General features: G+C 38.2%; 1 protein-coding gene across 2 annotated transcripts in view; it reads left to right on the top strand.

Moving 5' to 3' along the window:
• Positions 1-19,628, top strand: part of SORCS2 (sortilin related VPS10 domain containing receptor 2) — a gene marked incomplete at its 5' end in the record, with an annotated part of 544,971 nt that overhangs the window by 447,683 nt on the left and 77,660 nt on the right. For both annotated transcript variants that reach the window (XM_083862198.1, XM_083862199.1), the window contains 3 exons: positions 5,654-5,718; positions 8,090-8,208; positions 11,342-11,431. In XM_083862198.1, coding sequence (XP_083718324.1) covers positions 5,654-5,718; positions 8,090-8,208; positions 11,342-11,431 — 274 coding nt within the window. The remainder of the gene's footprint in view (positions 1-5,653; positions 5,719-8,089; positions 8,209-11,341; positions 11,432-19,628) is intronic.

The following is a 19,628-nucleotide window of genomic DNA, read 5'->3' as shown; positions in this document are numbered from 1 at the left end:
TGTTTAAGAGATGTTATAGCACCAATAAGTGCTTTTTTTCCGTTCTTAGTGTATTTGTAGCATGGAATGAATATTGCAGCCAAACATCAAACACCCACCCATTACATGGTATATAACTGATTTTGTGTATGAAGCCCATTTTAAAAAGTGCCATATTATGTGGTAATCCTTGAGAAGAAGAAAGAGTAGTGGAGTTTGGGATTCCTTTAGGTCTGCTGCTATTCTTCTCAGTCCCCAAGGCTTATGTAGCATTGAGAAATCCTTTTGATTTCTCAAAATAGGTCTTACTAATACATTAGCAAAGAATAGATTGTGAATCAGCTGTCTACACCAGCAAAAATATACCCTGGGACAGTAAGAAATGAATTGGTAATTACCAGAGAATTAAGCCCAACACATTTCTTTTATGATTATCTGGAGCCTTAGGAATTCTTTATCCTTGACTCACTCAGATATTTGGATCCTATGCTATGGGTATTTTGCTCTTATTTTTAGCTAGAGGTTCTCAATTTTCTTGAGAGGTAAGAACATAAAAATAAAGAATGATGAGTTTATTTTGATGAAGCACTTGTTCTCAGGGGATAAAGTTCTGTTCTCATAATGAAATTCCACACAGATACTCAGTCACAGCTGTACCCATTTATGTCAAATGTAGCGGGTGCCTGGCTGTTCAAGTGTCAGGTGAAAGGGAGAATTTCAGCCATGTTATGTCCTGAGAGAAATGCAAAGATGATTTCATTGAGCCTTTGTCATTGAATTTTTCACTTGTGTGTAAAGCCAAGAATCTGTATGGGCAGATATTCTTATGTTTGACTTAATCACTTAGAAAAAAATTTGTTTCTGGTTCTCTGTGATGATGTGTGTGACTGGTTCATGTGGCAAGGTTTGGTAGCAGGAGCATTCTGTGGATGCGACCAGGAGCTGCCCTCGTGTCAGACAGAGCCAGTCCCGGCAGCCCCAAGGAAAACCCTCCCCTGGCCAAACTGAGCCTGTGAGTGATGCTGGTGGTGCCTCTGTGATAACAGATTAAAGAAAGAGTAAAAAGTGCCCAACAGGTGTAAGGGAAAGGGGTGAGAATATGTGAGCCACCAAGGTCAGTGCAGGAGAGGGAAGAGATGCTCCAGGTGCCAGAGCAGAGACAAAGACACCCCTGCAGCCTGTGGTGAAGGCCATGGCGAGGCATTATCCTACTCTGTTATTCATTAGCAATATACAAATCAGTCATAAGCAGATGTATTTTTGGGTTATATGAATCAAATAAAAGTTTTGTCTTCCTGAGTAACCAGCTTACCAAGAAACAATGCAATTTTAAACTACTCAATGAAAACATTTATATGCTTTTGACCTGCTTTCTAAGCATGGCAGCGCCCTTTAGCCAATTGCTAGAAATCAGTCAGTATAAATGGGGAAAATGTTACTTTTTGGAAAAACTTTGTATTCCAAGATTATGAGAGGGGCAAATTGAGGAACCCAGAAAGTTTTCAGATGGCCTTTGATTGAAGGCTCCTGCATGTTTGTCTTGATTTGTTTTTGTTTTCAGACGTCCTGGTTGAAGTTGTCTCTTCAGTTATATTCACCCAAATAAACTGCATCAAATGTTAGCAATGAAGGGATCCACTGGAGATAGGGAAGACCTATGTCTAGAGCAGACTGTACTTGATTAGTGTTTGCAGACAATGTCTACCCTACAAAATAAGCCTGGACTACTGGAAACAAAGGGTTTCCTGCTTGAAGTAAAATTGAATCATAGTCCCTTCATAGAAAGGATTGATGCTTATGATTCACATTTTGAGATGTGTACTGTTACATGTCAGTGATAATTAATTTAATACTGCTATTCATGATAATAAAAACGAATAGTGTGTAACTGAAATTTCAGGTGAGTATTGGTGTTATCCTAATGCTGCACTGAACTAGAGGAAGAAAATATTGCGGCATTTAGGGGAAAAGGGAGGTAGCTGTATAGAAAAAAAAAAATTAAATAATACCAAAGGTCTCCCATTAAACTTTTAACAGAAAATTCTAATTCTTAGAATTTCAGTATGGTTATTTAAAACTACAAAATATCTAATGGTTGTATCATGAAATATACATTTATACACCTACAAAGACAAATGCAAAGGGCTTTTCAGTTGCCTCCATTGCACCATTTTCAAGCTGATATAATGCTGTTAAGGTCAGTGAAATTACCTGGTGAAGCACTAAGGCAAAAATTATGAAGAATTAGATCATACAACAGCTAATCTTTCAGGAGAACTTCTGTAAAGTGTAAAAAACTCATATGCATAAGAAAACTAATCTCTCAAAAAAATTTCTAAAATTACATTCTGCAGAGCTATTTTCTCCAAGAGGCTCAACATGATGTCAGACAAGCACAGGGGAGATAATGGGAGCTTGTGTTCACAGGGAAGGGAGGAAGCATATTGAGGCTGCTTGTATTTACACCACCCTGCAGCCAAATTGGGCTATTTTAATTCTGAAGTGTTGTAACCACTCTGTTATGTGATCTGAGGTGTTGGGGTGTTGCACTTGCTTTATCCCACACTGTACACTTGGTCAAGAAATATTTCTTTCCCTAGAGGAAGACATGTCTGATCTGAAAGTCTGAATTTCATTGGAAAACTCAGCAGTTGAAGGTAAAACATAAAAAAGTCAACCAGAAAGCCCTGAATTTACCTAAGTAAAACTACTAAACAAACAAATGGTCCCAGACTGCTGAGGTGTGAACATTTTAATTGCAAAGTACTCTGAGAAGAGTGGGGGAATTTTAGTCAAACCAAAAAACAACCACTACTGAAATTGAGAAAAAGAGATAGTTCCTAAGAAAGTGCTTTTTCTGTCTGGAGGGAAAATAATTAAAATTTATTCTGAAATGTCAACCAAGAAGGAAGAAGCTGTCAGATTATCAGGCTCCATTGCATCTGTGCTTTATAAGACGGAAAAGGTCCTTCCTATCCCAAAGCCAGCTGGGGAGCAGTAAACTGTCCTTGTGAATGGATGTGTGGACACAATGCTCACACTGGTGCAATGCACTTATGTAGTAGTAGTAGTAAGTTTGTAAATGAAAATGGAAAAAACCCCCCAGCTTTGTCTTACATTTCTCCCTCAATATGAAAAATTATACAGCTGAGCTTTCCTTTTCAGAGGACCACATAGGTTTTGTGTTCCTGTATGCACCTTGTTTGCCTGTTATTTTCAGAAGCTGGGCAGAGGGCCCTGGTCTGTGTTTTGCCTGCAGAATATCACAGACTTTTCCTCTGGTTCATGATTTAAGCACAAGTGAAATAACAGTATTATCTTTTAAGTACTGTTGGCAGAGGAGTCCACTGGAATGAGATTAGTTTATTCTTCAGGGATATAGCTTCAAATTCTCTATATTAGTTATACTCTCTTCTGGAGATTTTCTTAGCAGCTGTAAGAGATTTGGTCTTTTTTTCAATAAAAGAAGAAAGAAGAAGAATTCCTGTGTGTTCGTAAAGCTGGGTAAAGGAACTTTGGAGTTCAGAAACTCTGCTCTGTAGCTGACATTCAAAATAGACTTTGAGGGTATAACATCTTCATTGAGTAAATGGTGTCTGCTGCTAGAATTCATCACTACAATTGAAGTAATGAAAAACACAATATTCTGCTTAATTTATAATTAATTAAATAATTATAATTTATAAAACTCTAAAGGAGAAAAGTAGTCTGGGTAGGAAATTTTCATTCTGCAGTTTTTATTAAAACGGATCAGTTGCATCTTCTTTCACTGAAAAAATTACATTGGAAACCATCTACATGTGTCAGCTACCTTGGTTAGGAGGAGCATGATAGAAGTGAGATCATTGTAATTCTGAGCTGCTGAAATAAAGATGAGAAGGTAAAGATATTGACAAATACCTCAAACTGTGCTTATGAAATAATTTGTGATAAATTATAGATATACAAGAATTTCAGAGGTACCCAAAAACTTTCTTTGCATTATTGATGCTTATTAGCATATCAGGCCCAGGCTCAGAAAACTCAACCCAAAGGTTTCTTTGGTTTAGCTGCCTGAGGTCCAACAGTAAAAGTAAAATATTCAGCAAACATTTTCTTCCCTTAAATTGCTGAGTTCAGAGTTATAACAGGTTTGATTTTGAATTGTGGCTATCTAGAAACACAGATAACAGCACACACAGCACAAAAGTTCACAGATCCCTTTCCTCTGCTCATATATGTATTCTCATCAGACCTCAGTGGATCTAAAACCTTCTCTAACCTAATGTACTGCCTCCAAAAGGCTAAAATAGTTTGTGTTTGAGACATTGAATTCTTAATAAAAACAAGATTTTTCTATGCATTTACTAAAAAAATAAATCCCACTCTGAGTTTCTCTGACATCTTATGACTTGGAGAGGGCTCATCCCTCCCCCTCCTTTTCCTTCTTTGGACTGATCATTTATCTTATTAGGGAAAAACAGCATATATGATTATTTCTGGTTGTTGTGCAGCAGTGGAAATCATCCAGTTTCTTCCCCCTGGCCTGTGTTCCCGAGGAGCCACCAATTACTGAGTCTGAGTTTTAACCACTCCTCATAAATCACTGCTACTAAAATCATTAAACAATGATGTAATTTCAGTCCAAAGTATAGCATTATTGCATTTGATTGTTAATAATTTTATCAAAATGATCATTTTCTCTTAAGTATCTTAATGGACCATTTTAATATCTGCATCCAGCTGCACTTTATCACTCAATGTATCTCCTTTGTGTCTCTTCAGCTTGCATTTTCTGACTCGATGGACTCTTGCCCTGCCAGTGAGAGGTCTTGAGAAAAGTGATGTGGGAGTGGGGCTGGATTCTGCTTCACGTTGTGACAGCACAACTGCCAGCTCAAAGCTTGCTCTGCAGAATCTGCCTGACTAATCACAGTAGAAGGGCCAGAAAAAAAGCACAGCTGGGGCTGCCATTCCCAGGCTGGGATGGAAGCCCTGAGGGTAGAAAACTCATCTTTTGGCTGAGGATATTTGACGTGAGAGATATTGGGAGAAAATCATCCTGTATTCCCATTACACCTTTACAAAGTTAAACTGTACCTTGATCAACTCTGACTGAATTTCCTTCTCAGGATATTTTTCTCAAAATTATTTTTCATTTTCTTTGTTAAAGCAGAATGTACTCTTCTCTTGAATATGCTAACCAGAGATGCATCAATTTGTTATGGAAATCATGTGTCAAGTTTAAGATATTTCTAATAAGAAAGGAATCTAACTCTTTTTTAGCAATAAATCTGCCTTGTAGTCTCAAATGTTAAACATAATTGTAAAAAGATGCTAGAGTGCTTGCAAGTGCATGTGAGTGTCTCCATATCTGTGTATGCATATATCAATTTATGATTATAAAGTTTTTTCCTAATTTCATGCATATTTCTATTCTTTTTTTTCAATTGATTTTATATGTATGCATTTTTTAGTAGAAGTGATTCTAAAGAAATTTGAGGAAAGCATAATGTAAAGAGGAGAAAAAATAATTTCCTTATTGATGTTAGTAATAGGACATTATAAATGAGGTTTATTTTATTCCCAGCTAGAATTCTAAAGCTGGTTAGTATGAATTCCTCTCTTTTCTTCCATCCCCATAATTACTATTCTGTAGCTGGCTCTACATAACTCGATTATATTATGTTCTCAGGGCTGTTGCTGGAGTTGACGGGGACCTTGATTTAGTTCATATGGAAATCCAGGACCCCACTGGAGGTATGCAAATGAAAATGTTATCAATTGATACACAAGTATATAATCATTTCTCTTTGCTTTAGAGGTACTTTTTGGATTGTTTTTAAAACTAGTCAGAAGAGAAAGTATACAAGTCAGATTCTTTCTCTGTTTATTTGCAGTCAGCAAAACTGTCCACTTATATAAAAATATAGTGTAATTTAAAATCTACTTGTTTTTCACTTTAAGAGGAATTGATGTCAAGATGCTATGTTCAGTTGATAATGTCCATTAATAGTGCAATTTATCCTGGCATTTAAACATTGAACAGTTTCTCCTGATTTGCAAATAAAACTGGCAAAGCAGTGTTAGTGCTGGGTAAGTGTCTGTTAATGTGAATCATTGCATGTGTCAGGTCTAGTGGACCAACTACCATCTCTCAGAATTTCCTCATGTTATAGTATCCAGTATACTTTAAAACTTCAAAAGGAAAATAAATGGAAAAGCAGATTAGTAGTCAGGATGTGCTTAAAGAGTCACCATGATTTCAAAAGCTTGTATAGTTTCTTGTTACCACTCATACTCTTGAAAGATAATTTAATTCCTTGAATCAGATTATCTAAGTTCCTGTGCAATCTTAAAAGTGAGTCATAAAGAATGCACAGTTTGAGTTGCCCTGTTCCCATAGCTTCTCTTCATTTTCAGCCCTATTAAAAAATCAAAGTTACCATGTTAAAAGCTGGATGAAAAAAACGTCTAAATCTTTTAGGAGTGAGATTTATGAGGCATGGTGACAGCTCTGTCAGCTGCTTTCTTTAGACACAATGTAAGATGATTCTTCAGGATCTGAATGCAAAGGGGTATTTTAATTGGTGGTGGATTTGGGGTGGGTTTCGTTTTTGTTTGGTTGGTTTTGGTTTAGGATGGCCTTTTTGGAGGGGAGTGTGGTTGGTTGGTTGTTTTGGGTTTTTTGTTTTGTTTTGTTTTTTGGTGGTACTTTTTGATGGTGTGGGATTTTATTATTTTATTTTATTTTATTTTATTTTATTTTATTTTATTTTATTTAACAGAAACAGCAGAGAAAGAAAAACACTCATGAAATATCTCCTGGCTAGATTCTCAGCAAACTGACTTTATGCAATTATGGTCAATACAAGCATAACCATTTGATTTTAGTGGAAACAGCATCTTTGCAGTACCCATATGACAAAGAACTGTAACTTTTTTGTTGTGAACCATGAATAGCTGCAAAACTTTAGATGGTCCATTGCACCAAATGTCCTTGTGGTGATGATTTGGATATAAGCAGGAGAACTTAGATTGCTCTAACACTGACTCTAACTGCCTCTTAGACAGATCCAGATTTTAAAACAAATAATTGCATCCAGTATACTGGTTTGTCCTTCTCTAATAAAAAGTCATTAAATGTGGGATGCATTTCTCCTCACATTGCAAAAGTAGAGGAGGACATAGGGATACATTATTTGCTCTCTCACCCTGTACCTGGAGCATGGGTAGCATTACTGATCTGGGCATGAGATTGTGTAAATAACATTTTCCTCACTGTGCCTGGGCAAGTCACTCATCTACTTTGTGCTCAGAAGCTTGTGACAAAGGGCAAGCTGTATGAGAGCTTAGGGAAGGTCTTTAAGAGTCTCAGGGAAGGTCTTTAAATCACAGCTGGTGTAAGATAGTGATTGTTGGTTCTGCCCTCTCTGATAAGAGCAGATTGTATCAAAGATGCAGTGGCGCTGTTCTAAGAGCCCAGGGAGAGAAGATAGTCCTTGCCAACTGGAGAGGAAGAGAAAGGCCATAGCCTCCTCTGATTATAAATCAGTCTGGGCTTTTTCAGCAAGGTATTAACTCTGAATATAGAAATCCTGCCCCAACAGACCAGTTCCAGTAGTGTGCTAATACTGTGTCTGAACATTCTGACAGAGCTTTGAAAATAGGCTTTAAAATTCTGCACGCTGTCTATTAAATGGAGCCTGATTCTTTTCTCATTCATCACAATTTTATACTGGGGTTGATCTATTGATTTCAGTTATGTTGTGTCAGGCTGCCATTTCTCCAGGTGAATAATTCAGCTCTGTGCATAGGTAAAGTGAGGAAAGAGGCTCCTTCTATTATCCCCACCCATGAATGGTTCATTCATCTAGCCCCTAATCTCTCTGGACCAGCAAAATTTGGATAATAACAGGCTGCCTCCAGGGAGCTACCTGAACTGTAAGCAGTTAATATATTCTCAGTACATTGGAGATTGAAAAAGTCTTATATGAGAATTTGATATAATAATTCTACAACTAACTCACCTGGCAAAGGCAGCCTTTTTCCTACATGAATAGCATTTAATACTGCTTGCTTCTTTTTCCCTTGATAGCCCTGTCATATGTTTCTGTCTCTCTTCCCTCAGGTTATCGCTACATCACTTGCCAGATTCAAAATTGTTCTGATAAGACAGTGACAGTCCCATTTGCTGGCAGCACTGATCGGGATTCCCTGACTGTGCAGGATGACTACATATTTCTCCAGGTACTGCCATTTTTGGGAGAGGTAGCTCATTTTCGAATTCAAAAATAAAATTCTAAACAGTGCAGCAACACTGCAAGGAGCAGGAAGGAATTAATGAATTATGCTTTATGATTTTTTTACATGGAAAAAACCTCATCCCTTTATCAGTCCAAACAAAAAGGAAATTTAAAAGAAAAAAAGGCATCTGTAGTTTGTGCAACCAGTTGCCCTTTTAGATATTCAAGTGGATTGTGTTACTTTTTATAAATACTCTTGTGTATTAGGGGAAATGCAAACCTTGTGCTCCTGTGATTACAAACTCTTCTGGGTCCTTTCCAGGACAAAATACAAGAATATTCCAGGAGAAAAGCATCCAAGGACAACCACTGACAGAGTAGTTGCAAAACTTCTTCATGTAGATTCTCCTCTGAAGAGGTTTTGCCAGGAAAGAACTCCTAACATGGCTGTGCTTAGGAAGCAAAAGGGTCAAATGGCCATAGCTGGGGAGCTTGGAGCAAATTAGCATGGAATCATAGAATGATTTAGTTTGGAAAGGACCCTTAAAATCAGGTCCAGACATAAACCCAACACTGCCAAGTCATCACTAAACCATGTCCATGAGCACCACATCTACAACTCATGGTGGTCCAAATTACACTGGGGTTATTTCATTCCCAAACTACAAGACCTGCCTGCAGAAATATGGGCTGGAACTTTGTCAGCCATATGGCACCAGTACAGCTCAGGCACACTTGTAAATATTGTTTTATGTGCTTGGCACTGGTTGTGGTTTGAATCTATCAGAGCTGCAGACTTCTCAAGGAGGAGTTATATCCTCTTTGCTTTCTTAGATTTTACTAGGGAAGTTGCTTGTGCTTTCCTTAGCGCTCAGCTATCATTTTCCCCTTACTTTGATGAGATTTGTTTGCTGCAAAACTTATCAACTTATTGACTTTTGCAGGAAAGCTATTTTGTGGCAATGGTTACGTCTCCCCACTAGGGCCTGAGTGTGCATCAGATTGGCTCCTTTCCAACATTCCCCCCTTGAGCATGTTTCTTCCACAAGGGCCTGTAAATTAGTAGGGTCACAAAGGATCTGTTCTCCTGTTGTTTGATGTAGTGATTTCGAGGACCTGCATGACTTAGAAGAATTAACACTAAAAAGCAAACAAAAAACTTAACCAAACAAGAAAACCACCTGAAAACCTACACACCAAGAAAAAGAAAAAGAAAAACCACACCCAAAACTAAACCTCAAACAATGGAATCGGGGAGGAACTTTTCGACTAAAGTAGGCATTTTTCAAATCAGAGCACTCATGGCACTCATTTTGCTCAAAGCTGTTATTACCTGTGGCTCCCCCTAGGCACAGTCTAAAATCCATTTCATGGTATAGAGATGCTGAGAACTGCTTCTCACCATGAGAACTTCCAGACTGCTGTGCTCAGCAAAACAGTGGCTGCTTGCTCATCAAGCATTTTGCTTTGCTGGATGTCATGTACAACTGTAGCCTGAGCTGTTATTCCCTTTCATGACAGACATGAGCAGACACAAAATGGAAGTGCAAGGTAGAAATGTACACATAAGTAATAGACAGTTGCTACTCGATGCCTTTGGTAACTTGGTCTCCGTAGATCTGAGACATGTCAGAGCCAGTAGATGAGATGTTCCTGTGTTCTGCATAAAGGGGAAACATCTCTAGTCTTTTTCTTTTGGACTTTTCTGCAGTAAACCACAGTATGTAATGTATGTCTTACAGCTAAATTGCTTTGGGGTTATTCACATCTGTATTACTGGAGAATAGAAGGTGACTCTGGGATCCTATAGTCACATCTGAAGCACAGCCACCCCAGAGGTGTGAGGCAGGACAGCATTTATCTGTTCCAGTGAAACCACACAGCAGCTGCACATCTGAGAAACAGCATACTTTTGAAACCATGTGGAAATGCTTCTATCACTACACTATAGTTATAGAAGTTATAATCAGACCAGGGACTCCTCATGATATCACAGTAATGCCTGTCAGAAAGAGGATTTGCACAGAATCCTCTGTGCCAAAAAAGAGTTTGAAACTGTCTCCCTGCCTCCAGCATTGTTCATATTCCCTGAGCTGTGCAGATGTGAATCAGAGTATTGCAGGTCTGCACTGCTACTCCTGGCCCACATCTATTTTGGAGATTTTTACCATCTTAGAGGAAGATCTCAGACACATTTCTTTAGTATGTCTATATCCATGAAGACCAGGAACTTTCTAATACTCATTTTTTTTTCCCAGTTTGCCCTGACAGTCAGACAGTTTCAGAGGTGGTTTTAAGTAGGAAGATTAAAGTTTCAATGCTGTTCTTAAGCACAGACCAGCCTTTAATACCAGTGAGGCTTGACATGACTAGGTGCTTCAACTCCAAATTTCTTCTGCCTTGCATCACCTCCAGTCATTTAAAATGAATGATGTTAAAACATGCATTTGAAAAAAGCCTGTGAACAGATGGGTAAGACTGCCATTTAGCACTAGTTAAAGGAATGATGAGGTTTTTGGTTTGATCCATCATCATTTAACAAATCACATTCCTAAAGGCATCACATTCTTTATACCACAAAAAATGTGTACAATATTAAATACTTTGTTACCTTTAAAATATTCAGGCAGGTGGACCTGCTGTCATACATCAAGTTTATTTTTACCAAGCCAAATCAGATTTTTATGTTTCAGGGTAGGCTCTCTTTCAAATCAAGTTCCCTTTTTAAACACAAAAATTTAGGAGAGAAATAGCTGGATTAGGGTAGGTTTCTAAATGGATTTCCTAAGTCAAAGAAAGAAATGAGTCTCAATGTGAAAAAAAAAGTGAAATATTACCAAAGGCTAACTTTTATTTACTGATATCATCTGATGGTGCTCAAAGGCTCAGTTGGAATTATGCCAATTTATATACCAGCATGTTGGTGTTACATTTCTGATTAGAAAATCCAGGACAGGTTGCAAGTTGACTATTTTCACTGATATTTATTTGGAATATTCCTTTTGGTACTTTGGAATGTTACATTAAAAGTCATGACTACGTATTTCTGTTACAGGTTAAAAGCAAAAGAGTTTCCATCTCAGGTTCTTTAGATTTTAACATAAGCTGTCACAGAGTTCTGTTTCTCCTTTGTGCAGACAACATCAGCAAATCGGACCAAGTATTACGTGTCTTACCGTCGAAATGGCTTTGTACAGATGAAGTTGCCAAAATATGCGTTGCCGAAAGTAAGTGTGCATGCTTTTCTTTCCCTTTTTGCATTTGTCATCTTCTCTTTCTACCTAAAATAGTTTTTTTCTGCTCTTTTTCAAACCTCATTATCCTGAGTTCACAATTTCTCCCTGTAAGGATTTTTGAATCCTTATTTTTATTTTGAATACTACTGTTATTTTTATTCCATTAATGTAGTACTCATAAACCATAGAGGGGTATAATGTACAACAGCTTATTTGTCATCAGTTACTGCAACAGTTTTTGAGCTTTGCTTCCATAAGGCAGTGCTATACATCCTCAATGGCGATGGAATGATATAGAGATGTGAGTGTTCTTTCGTGAATCAATTGCATTTTAATTCCACATGATGTTTTCTGGTAAAATCATGAATACTAATATAGGAGAATTTTGCTACTTGGTGGTTCTTTATTTCTCTAATTAAAGAATTCCAGTATGGACTTTGCTTAATGAAATTGCAAGACTGACGTTCCTTCAGTCTTTTGTATCTTCCTAGTGATAGGGTTTCTATATTTCCATAGTGAGTCAACAATTACACACAGAAGTGTAAGTGTGGTCTAACTGAAGCAGCTGAATTTTTTGTGCTGCACACAGTGTATTTCCTAATTTTACAGTTAGAAGAAAAATAACTTGGAAGTTTGAAAGACCCAGCTGGATAAGACCACCAGTAACCAGCTCTGGCTTTACAGTTCACCCTGCTCCCAGCAGGAAGCTGATGTGGAGGTCTCATGAGGTTTCTGGTTTTTCATGTGATTCTCTGTGATTCTGTCTCTTACTTAGCAGAGAACTTGTTTTCTTTCCATGCCTTGAATTGAGCTAGTTTAATTCATTGCTCATCTAATGGAGGACATTAAAGTACAATTTATTTCCTTTTGCTGTTATTGTTATGAAGCAAACATGCTAATCTCAGGTTTTTTCAGCTTAGATTTTTTTTTAATGTCATTACAAATAGTGGTCTGAAGACTTTAATTTTAAATGTACCAGAATCTCAAATCAAATCCTCAGGTATTAGTTGAACAAGAATCTGAAACTTGGATATGCTTCTAGTAGCACTACAGAAATATCTATCTCTCTATCTCTATATCTTGCCAAGAAATGTATAGTCAAAGACAGGTATATAGACCAACCCTTCCATAAAATTATTTCCATGTTTTTCAGGCTTTCAAGGCAGCCTTTATTCTTTCTTGGGGGAAATCGTAGTCAGGAAAACAGCAGGAGAATATCCAGCTTTTGAATGTCAAAATATGCCAAACATGGACACCTCAAGGGAATGCAGCCTGTTGAACCCTGCCCTGGGACACAAATAAGCAATTAAGGAGCAAGGCAGGGAAGCAGAGTGTAAACAAGGAGCTTCTGATACATTCATAAAGTGTCAGTCACAATTCCCTGGTATTTCTGTCATATGTAGTCTGGATTGTTTGAAATAGTGTTGCATGCTCAATTCTTTGCCTTGGAAAATATGGGTTTTGTTTATTTTTCCTTTTTTTCTTTTTTTCTTACTGAGTGGATTACCTCAGGCCTGACTGAATAAATAAATTAAAAGTTAATTGTTTCATTTTTGGTAGAGTCTATAGCTACCTAGGAACAGGTTGACTATGCCATTTTGAAAGGGTTATTTTGGGCTCTTCCTAGTTCAGGCAATACCCAACAAGAGGAATAAAGTAAATATTATCTCTTTAGCATTTTGACAATACTTCCAGGAGAAGTTCCTTTGGTATTTGCACAAAACAGAGTTGAAAATTTCAGTAAGAGGGTCTAGAAGCCAGACATAGCTTTAGAACATTAGAATAGCGGTGAATATGAAAGATTTTAACCTTTTCTGAGAAAGATACTTCTCTTTTTTTTAGAGTGATTTGGTACCTTCACATTACAACAGAAATGTTACATACTGAACTAAATAAGAACACAGCTCTGAAATCTTTTACAATGCTATATTTCAGTGAGAATCATCCAAGTGCAGTAGAATTGGATCATGAAACTTTGTGAAGACACAGGATATCAGCAAAGACACGGACACATTAAAAGTACATCTAGAACATGTGACTGTGGAGTTGCTTCTTTTATGGTGGTAGGAGATAAACAAATTTACAAAGGATTTTTTTAAAGATTGATTAAAGCCAATGGCTTTTGAAAGATCTGAGAGTTGTAAAAGATTTCAGAGAGTTTAAATATTAGATTTTGCCTAACCAGGAAATGAAGTATGACTATAAAAGGCTAAATTTCATTTTTCTCAAAAGCATGAAATGAGGTCTTAAAAAAATCTCTTTCCAAGTGGTGTCTGGACAGAATTTTTGAGCAGTGATTGTATACAGGGAAGGAAAACTGTAGCCAAGTCTGAAGATGCTTTAGACTGGTCACGGATGTGTCTAACAATGTCAGGAGAGCTGTGCCAAAATGCAGCCTCTTGCCTTAAGGAACAGGGCTGGGTCCTTCAGATGTTAGTCTTTTGCTGCATAGAATCCTTTCATGATGATTTTGCATATAGAGATAGAATGAGCAGTTTCAGACCGAACAGTTAGAAAATATTTTTGATGTCTCATTTTCCTTTCGATATGAAAAGGCTGGAAATCTGCAGAGAAGTTATTCTCATCTTTTTAATATTGTTTGCATCTGCATTTGTGTTTGTATTTGTTCAAATGCATCCCCAAAGAAAAACCTAAAAAAGAATAGTGTGTCTTTGGACATGTCTACAGTCCTCCTTACATGTGAATGAAAGGCTGCTAAAAGCAGCTTCCAGCCAAGCTCTGCCTCTGTTAAGTTTCTGGGCTCCAGCTCCACAGTGCCTCTGAGATCACCTTTTTGTAACACATCATAGCTCTGTGTGTACAGACAGCAGAGCCTTTGGGGGCCACCAGGATTCAGATAATTTTTTTAACCTTTTTTCCGTGCTGTTGAGATTTTTTTTTTTTTTCTTTTTCTTTTTTAAACATTGTGTTTGATACTGACATTGCATGGAGTCCCACAGCTGCCTCCTGTATTTGACAAGTGCTGGCTGCTGCCAGGAAGGATAGGTAGTAGCAAAGGCTGGTGAGACCATATCAAAGGTTGCTTATATGCTCCCCAAAACAGAAGAGGAATTTTCAAACTGTTGTTTTCAAAATTGAACTGGTTCTTATACTATATTCCATTTTACTGAGATTGCTTGTTCTGTGCTGCTAAAACTAGATCAGAAGTTGGGAGCTCCTAGGAAGCAAATACCGAAATCAAGCCAGGAGAAGGAGCCAAGAGCTGCATTTGTGTGTCAACTTGGCTGGTTAGGGATCCAGGAGTATCCTAGGGGATCCAGCAATCCCCCTTGGGCTGTTTTCAGCCTGGAGCAGAGGTTCAGATGCCACTGCAAGGAGGGCCAGTCTTTCCAGGGCACAGGCTGGAGCCCCATCCAGACTGTCAGCACACTTGTCTTGCTGACAATAAACAAATGTTCCTGCAGCTCTGATTGCCCTTGCCTTGAGAAGTGCAATTCGGGGAGGGAGACAGGGAGGAGTACATTGGGTCTGGTCCTTTTTCAGGTATTTGAGTCATGCTCTGATGTGGGTAACAATAAAAATGGGAACCAGTTCATTCTGAGAGTTCAAGCAAAAGAAAATTGTTAACAAAATTTTTGACCAAGCCAAGGAAACTGCTACAAATTATGGCAATTTTACTATTGCAATTTAAAATAATTTATTTATTCTGAATCCTCTTCCCATCTCTCTTAAATAAATTCCATTGATAATGATCTCCTTTTAAAGAACTGATACAAGGCATTGATTGATTCTGCATTCATTCATGCCTCCTACAAAATCTTAATGATGCAAGAGCTCTATTGTCTGTTGTATCCTGCTGCAATTCGGAAAGTTTAGTTCTGAAAAGATATGGTGTGGAAAAAGCTTTTTTCGTCTTTTTCAATCTCTGTACGTGTTTTCAATCTTGTGAAATAGGCAATAATGTAAAATTTTTCAGGTAACCAAGATAAATGGAAATATAGGGGAAGAGCAAACATAAACAAAAGGAGAAAATAATCCTATTGCCTTAGAAATAGGTTGAAGTCTGTACTTTATTCATGGCAGTAGGAATCTCCTATAGATGCCTTTTATCAGATCCTTGTATTCTTTTTGTTTGATTATCACCCAGTCACCTCAAAGCATGACCACCTCTTCCCTGCCTCAGTCTGAATACACATCACTGTTTTAACCATAGACTTCTGAAATTTTCTGTATCATTCAATAATAGGTATAAGATGATCCTTAAATGGGCCTATCCATTAACAGACAAATGGTAGAAGATTCCTGCAGCCCTTTTGTGTGATGTTCTCCAAGGATTTGGCTGCTTGATGGTTGGCTTGCAAATTACTGAGTCTATGTCAGCTCATTTAGCAAAGCTCTTAGTCTCCCAATAATTTTTGTTCTACTTGGGAAGCCCCTTCACCACCTCTCTCACTCGCCAGCCTGGGAGGCTTTGGTTGAGGTTGTTCCCCTTTACCAGGCAGAAGAGCAGTTTTCAGCTGCAGCTCCATTCTTGTGAAAGTCCACTGGAATGGCTGTTGAACAAAGGAAAAAAAAAGGAAACAAAGTAGAAATGCAGGTGGCAGTGGCATTTGATGCAGGAGAAATATTCCTTTCCCAGGCAGTGTCACCAGGGCAGGCAGTGAACCTGAGCTATAGCAGCTGTCTGACTTGCTGGTTGTACAAATCTATCTGAGGAGGATTCAAGGAACTGTTCTTTTCTTCACTGTGCAACTTATTGATTTCTCTCTGTGAACTTTTTTACTCGGCCAGGCAAGGAAGATTAGGAGGATTATCTTTGGGATATGTGCCATCCAGTTACCTTGATTGTGCTTGAGAGATTACAGGGGTATAAATGTGGTACATCTGGAGGTCAAGACTGAGACTACGGAGCCTTGAGTGCTTACATCTGTTCCTCTACTGATACATTTACTTCTCACCATTCTTGTTTAATACATTGCTTATTTCATGTTAACATTTTGCTCAACCACAGCATTAAAAGATTGCAAAGGGGCAGAATTCTGACATCTGACAAAAACTGAACATTTGAGGTTCTGTTTTATTTGCCTTATTGACTGAAGCATCACAGTCCTGCCTGTGTATCGTTATACTGGCCTACAGTGTTTTCACTGAATGATACTTTCTATGTCATCAGCATGTTGTAGACAAAGGAGCACTGGTGGGCATTACAATCTTTGTCATCTTTTACAGCCTTCTGTCTTCAAGCTGTAATTGTGCTTATTTGTGTCATAGAGTTCCTTATCACAGTTAGTAATATGGTAAACCATACTGAGCATTTGTTGAATATAAAATTCTGTAAAGTATTTGCAGTCTTACAGGCTGGTTAGTTACTGAATGCAGATGGTATGTGACTGTATACAATGAGAACAACTCATTTATCTTCCCTTCCTCCTTCAACCTCTTTCCTTCTTTCCTGCTATCCACAACACCCCCATATCCCAACTCTGTTTAATGTTTTTTTGGACCAAATTTTGATTGGGTGTTCATTCAGCTTTGTGTGATAACAGACCTGACTACATTAAAAGCAGGTAATTATGGAAAGACTGATCATATTGGTATTTCTGTGTTAGAAGTAAAGAAATAATTCTTAAGCAGTGTTTTCAAGAATAAATATTTGATTGTGTCTGTGTACTTGCTGGAACAGTTCTTGGATGCCTGTGCTCCAGGTCATGGCTGAACATGCACAGTTCTTTCAATGCCTTGTGTACACCCTCAGAATCCTTTATTTAACAGACTGTGTCTGTCCATGTGATATGGAGTTTCTTTGAAGTGGTGCTCATCTTTTGGCACAAGTTGGCCTTCTGTAAATGCCTAATTATTTTGAGTATACTTTGAAACTGTCTTTGTGTTATGTGTTTGTTAATTAAGTTTTCTGCTATTGATGTAGTACAAACATAGCAGCTTACAAGTCCCTGAGAGAGCAGGAGTGACATGATCTCTCACTGGATGCTTAACTTAATCATCCCAAATTTTATTATGAAGCCTTTGATCAGGATTTGTTTAGCATTTTTTTGTTAAAAAGTAATTCTGATTCAACAGATATCCAGCTGTCCTTAATTCTAATTCCACAGACTGGTTCACTGTCTTGGACCTATGAATAGTTGCACAGATTTTTAGTGATAAATATACAGATTTCTGTGCTTTGTGTGGTGTAACATGTCCTAGTGAAGACAGAAGGATGAAGGAAAAATTGTGACAAAGGAATTTGCAAAATTCAGTGCACAAGAAGCACATTAATAAACAAAACAGAAAAATCTCATGGGGGCTTAGAGGTTAAAAAAAAAAAAGAATTTTTGGACAATGGATCTCGTAGAACCTCAGAACTGTGTGAAACCTTACAACCTAAGAAGAGGAAGATAAAGGAGAGGAGATAAAGGGAGAATACTGGTATTTGGGAACCACAGTCTGTGGCTGATACCAGCTGACACTGGTGGGCTTTGCAAAAACAAAGAGGAAAGTGAAAATGGCAAGAGCATAGGTACTGCGTCAGCAAGAGATAGAGCAGAGCAGGAATGGCAAACTTGAGAGGGCAAAAGTAAAGTAGTAGAGATAAGAGAAGGGATGCCCATGGAGAATTGAGCATACCACAAAGGAAACAGCATGGTTGCTATGGCAAACTGGGGAGAAGGTTCTGCCTTGGGGCGTCTGGAAGGGCATGGACTCTCATTTCAGCATGGAAGTGAAAGAAAACCACAAGATCTTAAATATTGGATGTGTATGAAAAGGCAGCCTGGAGATACCAAAAATCTGAATAGAGACAATAAGAAATGTTCCAAACCCTGAAGATCTATAGCAACAGTAAAGAAGGTCTTTATAAATGAATTTGAATAAATTGTGTGTGAATAGCATAATTACAGAAAAATGAAATGACCAGTGGCACTTTGAGTAGCTTGCAGAATGGAGAGAGAGAAAACAGGAGATCCAGCAAGAAAGCAATTGCTGTAGTCCAAGCATGAAATCATAAAAAAATAAATGCTTTCCTTGTAGGATCTGCTGAGGCTACAGCCTAAGGTTGTATCTGTGTCCATGAATTAGATAAAGCAGTAAAAACGTGCATTCCCTCCACCAAGATTTCTTTTTCTCAGACATCCTTTCTAGTTAACTCTTAGGTTACAGTAGGTTCTGTCTTGCAATATTTGCTGATGTCCCCTCTCCATGTGCTTCTCACCTCTTAGCAGTGGATGGCTGGATGAAGAAATGGACTTGGCACAGTGACAACCCATCCCCTCTATATGCCAATCAATTTCTTCTTTTTAAATTCACTTTTCAGTATAGGAATAGTACAAGAGTGACATGGCAATTTACCTTTGTTTTAAGTAGATTTTCAGCATTTTGTGTCATCCAGGATTTTGAAAGATAAGTGGAAGAATTGGCCATGAAACTTTCAGTTTTCCTCATGTTGTCAATTACTTTTCCCAGAGGATTGTATCAGAAAGCACTGGGTAGGAAATGCTGCACAGGACTGTTGCAAGGTAGTATAACTGAAGGACTGCTTTGTTTCTTGAGGGAAAAGAAATCACTGTGAAAGGAAAATAGCTGTGAGACTGAACTGGAAATCTGAAAGCGTAAATTCTGAAAAGAAGGAACAAAGTTCAAGGCAGTGCAAGGGTAATTTCACTTGCTAAGACCAGAATCTGTTAAGCTCTTGCCTCAGCAAAGTTGCCAACCAGCAGCCTGAGTGGACAAACATCTTTATTAGTAACAGCTGCTGCCAAGAGAAAAGTGAACTGGTATTTGCTGAGCAAACTTTTGCATCCAACCCCTCTATCCCTCACCTGACCCCTACAGTCTGCCCAAAATTAATCTCCCTGTCCTTGTGTGCTGCTCGTTTTGGCTCTTTGCATGTTGCTTCTGATGGCTCAGCTTCTCCTACCCCACCCTGGGATGGGAGAGCCAGAGCTGAGCCTGCCCCCAGCTCTTACCTCTGCCACCAAGGGCCACCACTGCCACCTCACCAGGAAAGCATGGAGTGGGAAAGCATTGGGGCATGGAAAGTGCCTTGCCTACCTTCCCTGGAGTTTTGCATTTGTCTGTGACACTGTATAAATGTTTTATTGTAATAATGTAGATGATAATTTTGCAGAAAGCTCCTGGCTTCATGGAAGATTAAGGGGTTTCTAGAGGTTTTCACATTAAAAAGAATTGGTTTTTTATTCCTTTTGACTCTGCTTTGCTTCCATCCTTATTA

Source organism: Zosterops lateralis (assembly GCF_965231275.1).
Source record: "Zosterops lateralis genome assembly, chromosome: 5".
In the NCBI taxonomy this organism is placed as follows: domain Eukaryota; kingdom Metazoa; phylum Chordata; class Aves; order Passeriformes; family Zosteropidae; genus Zosterops; species Zosterops lateralis.
This window is presented reverse-complemented; position numbering and strand designations above follow the sequence as displayed.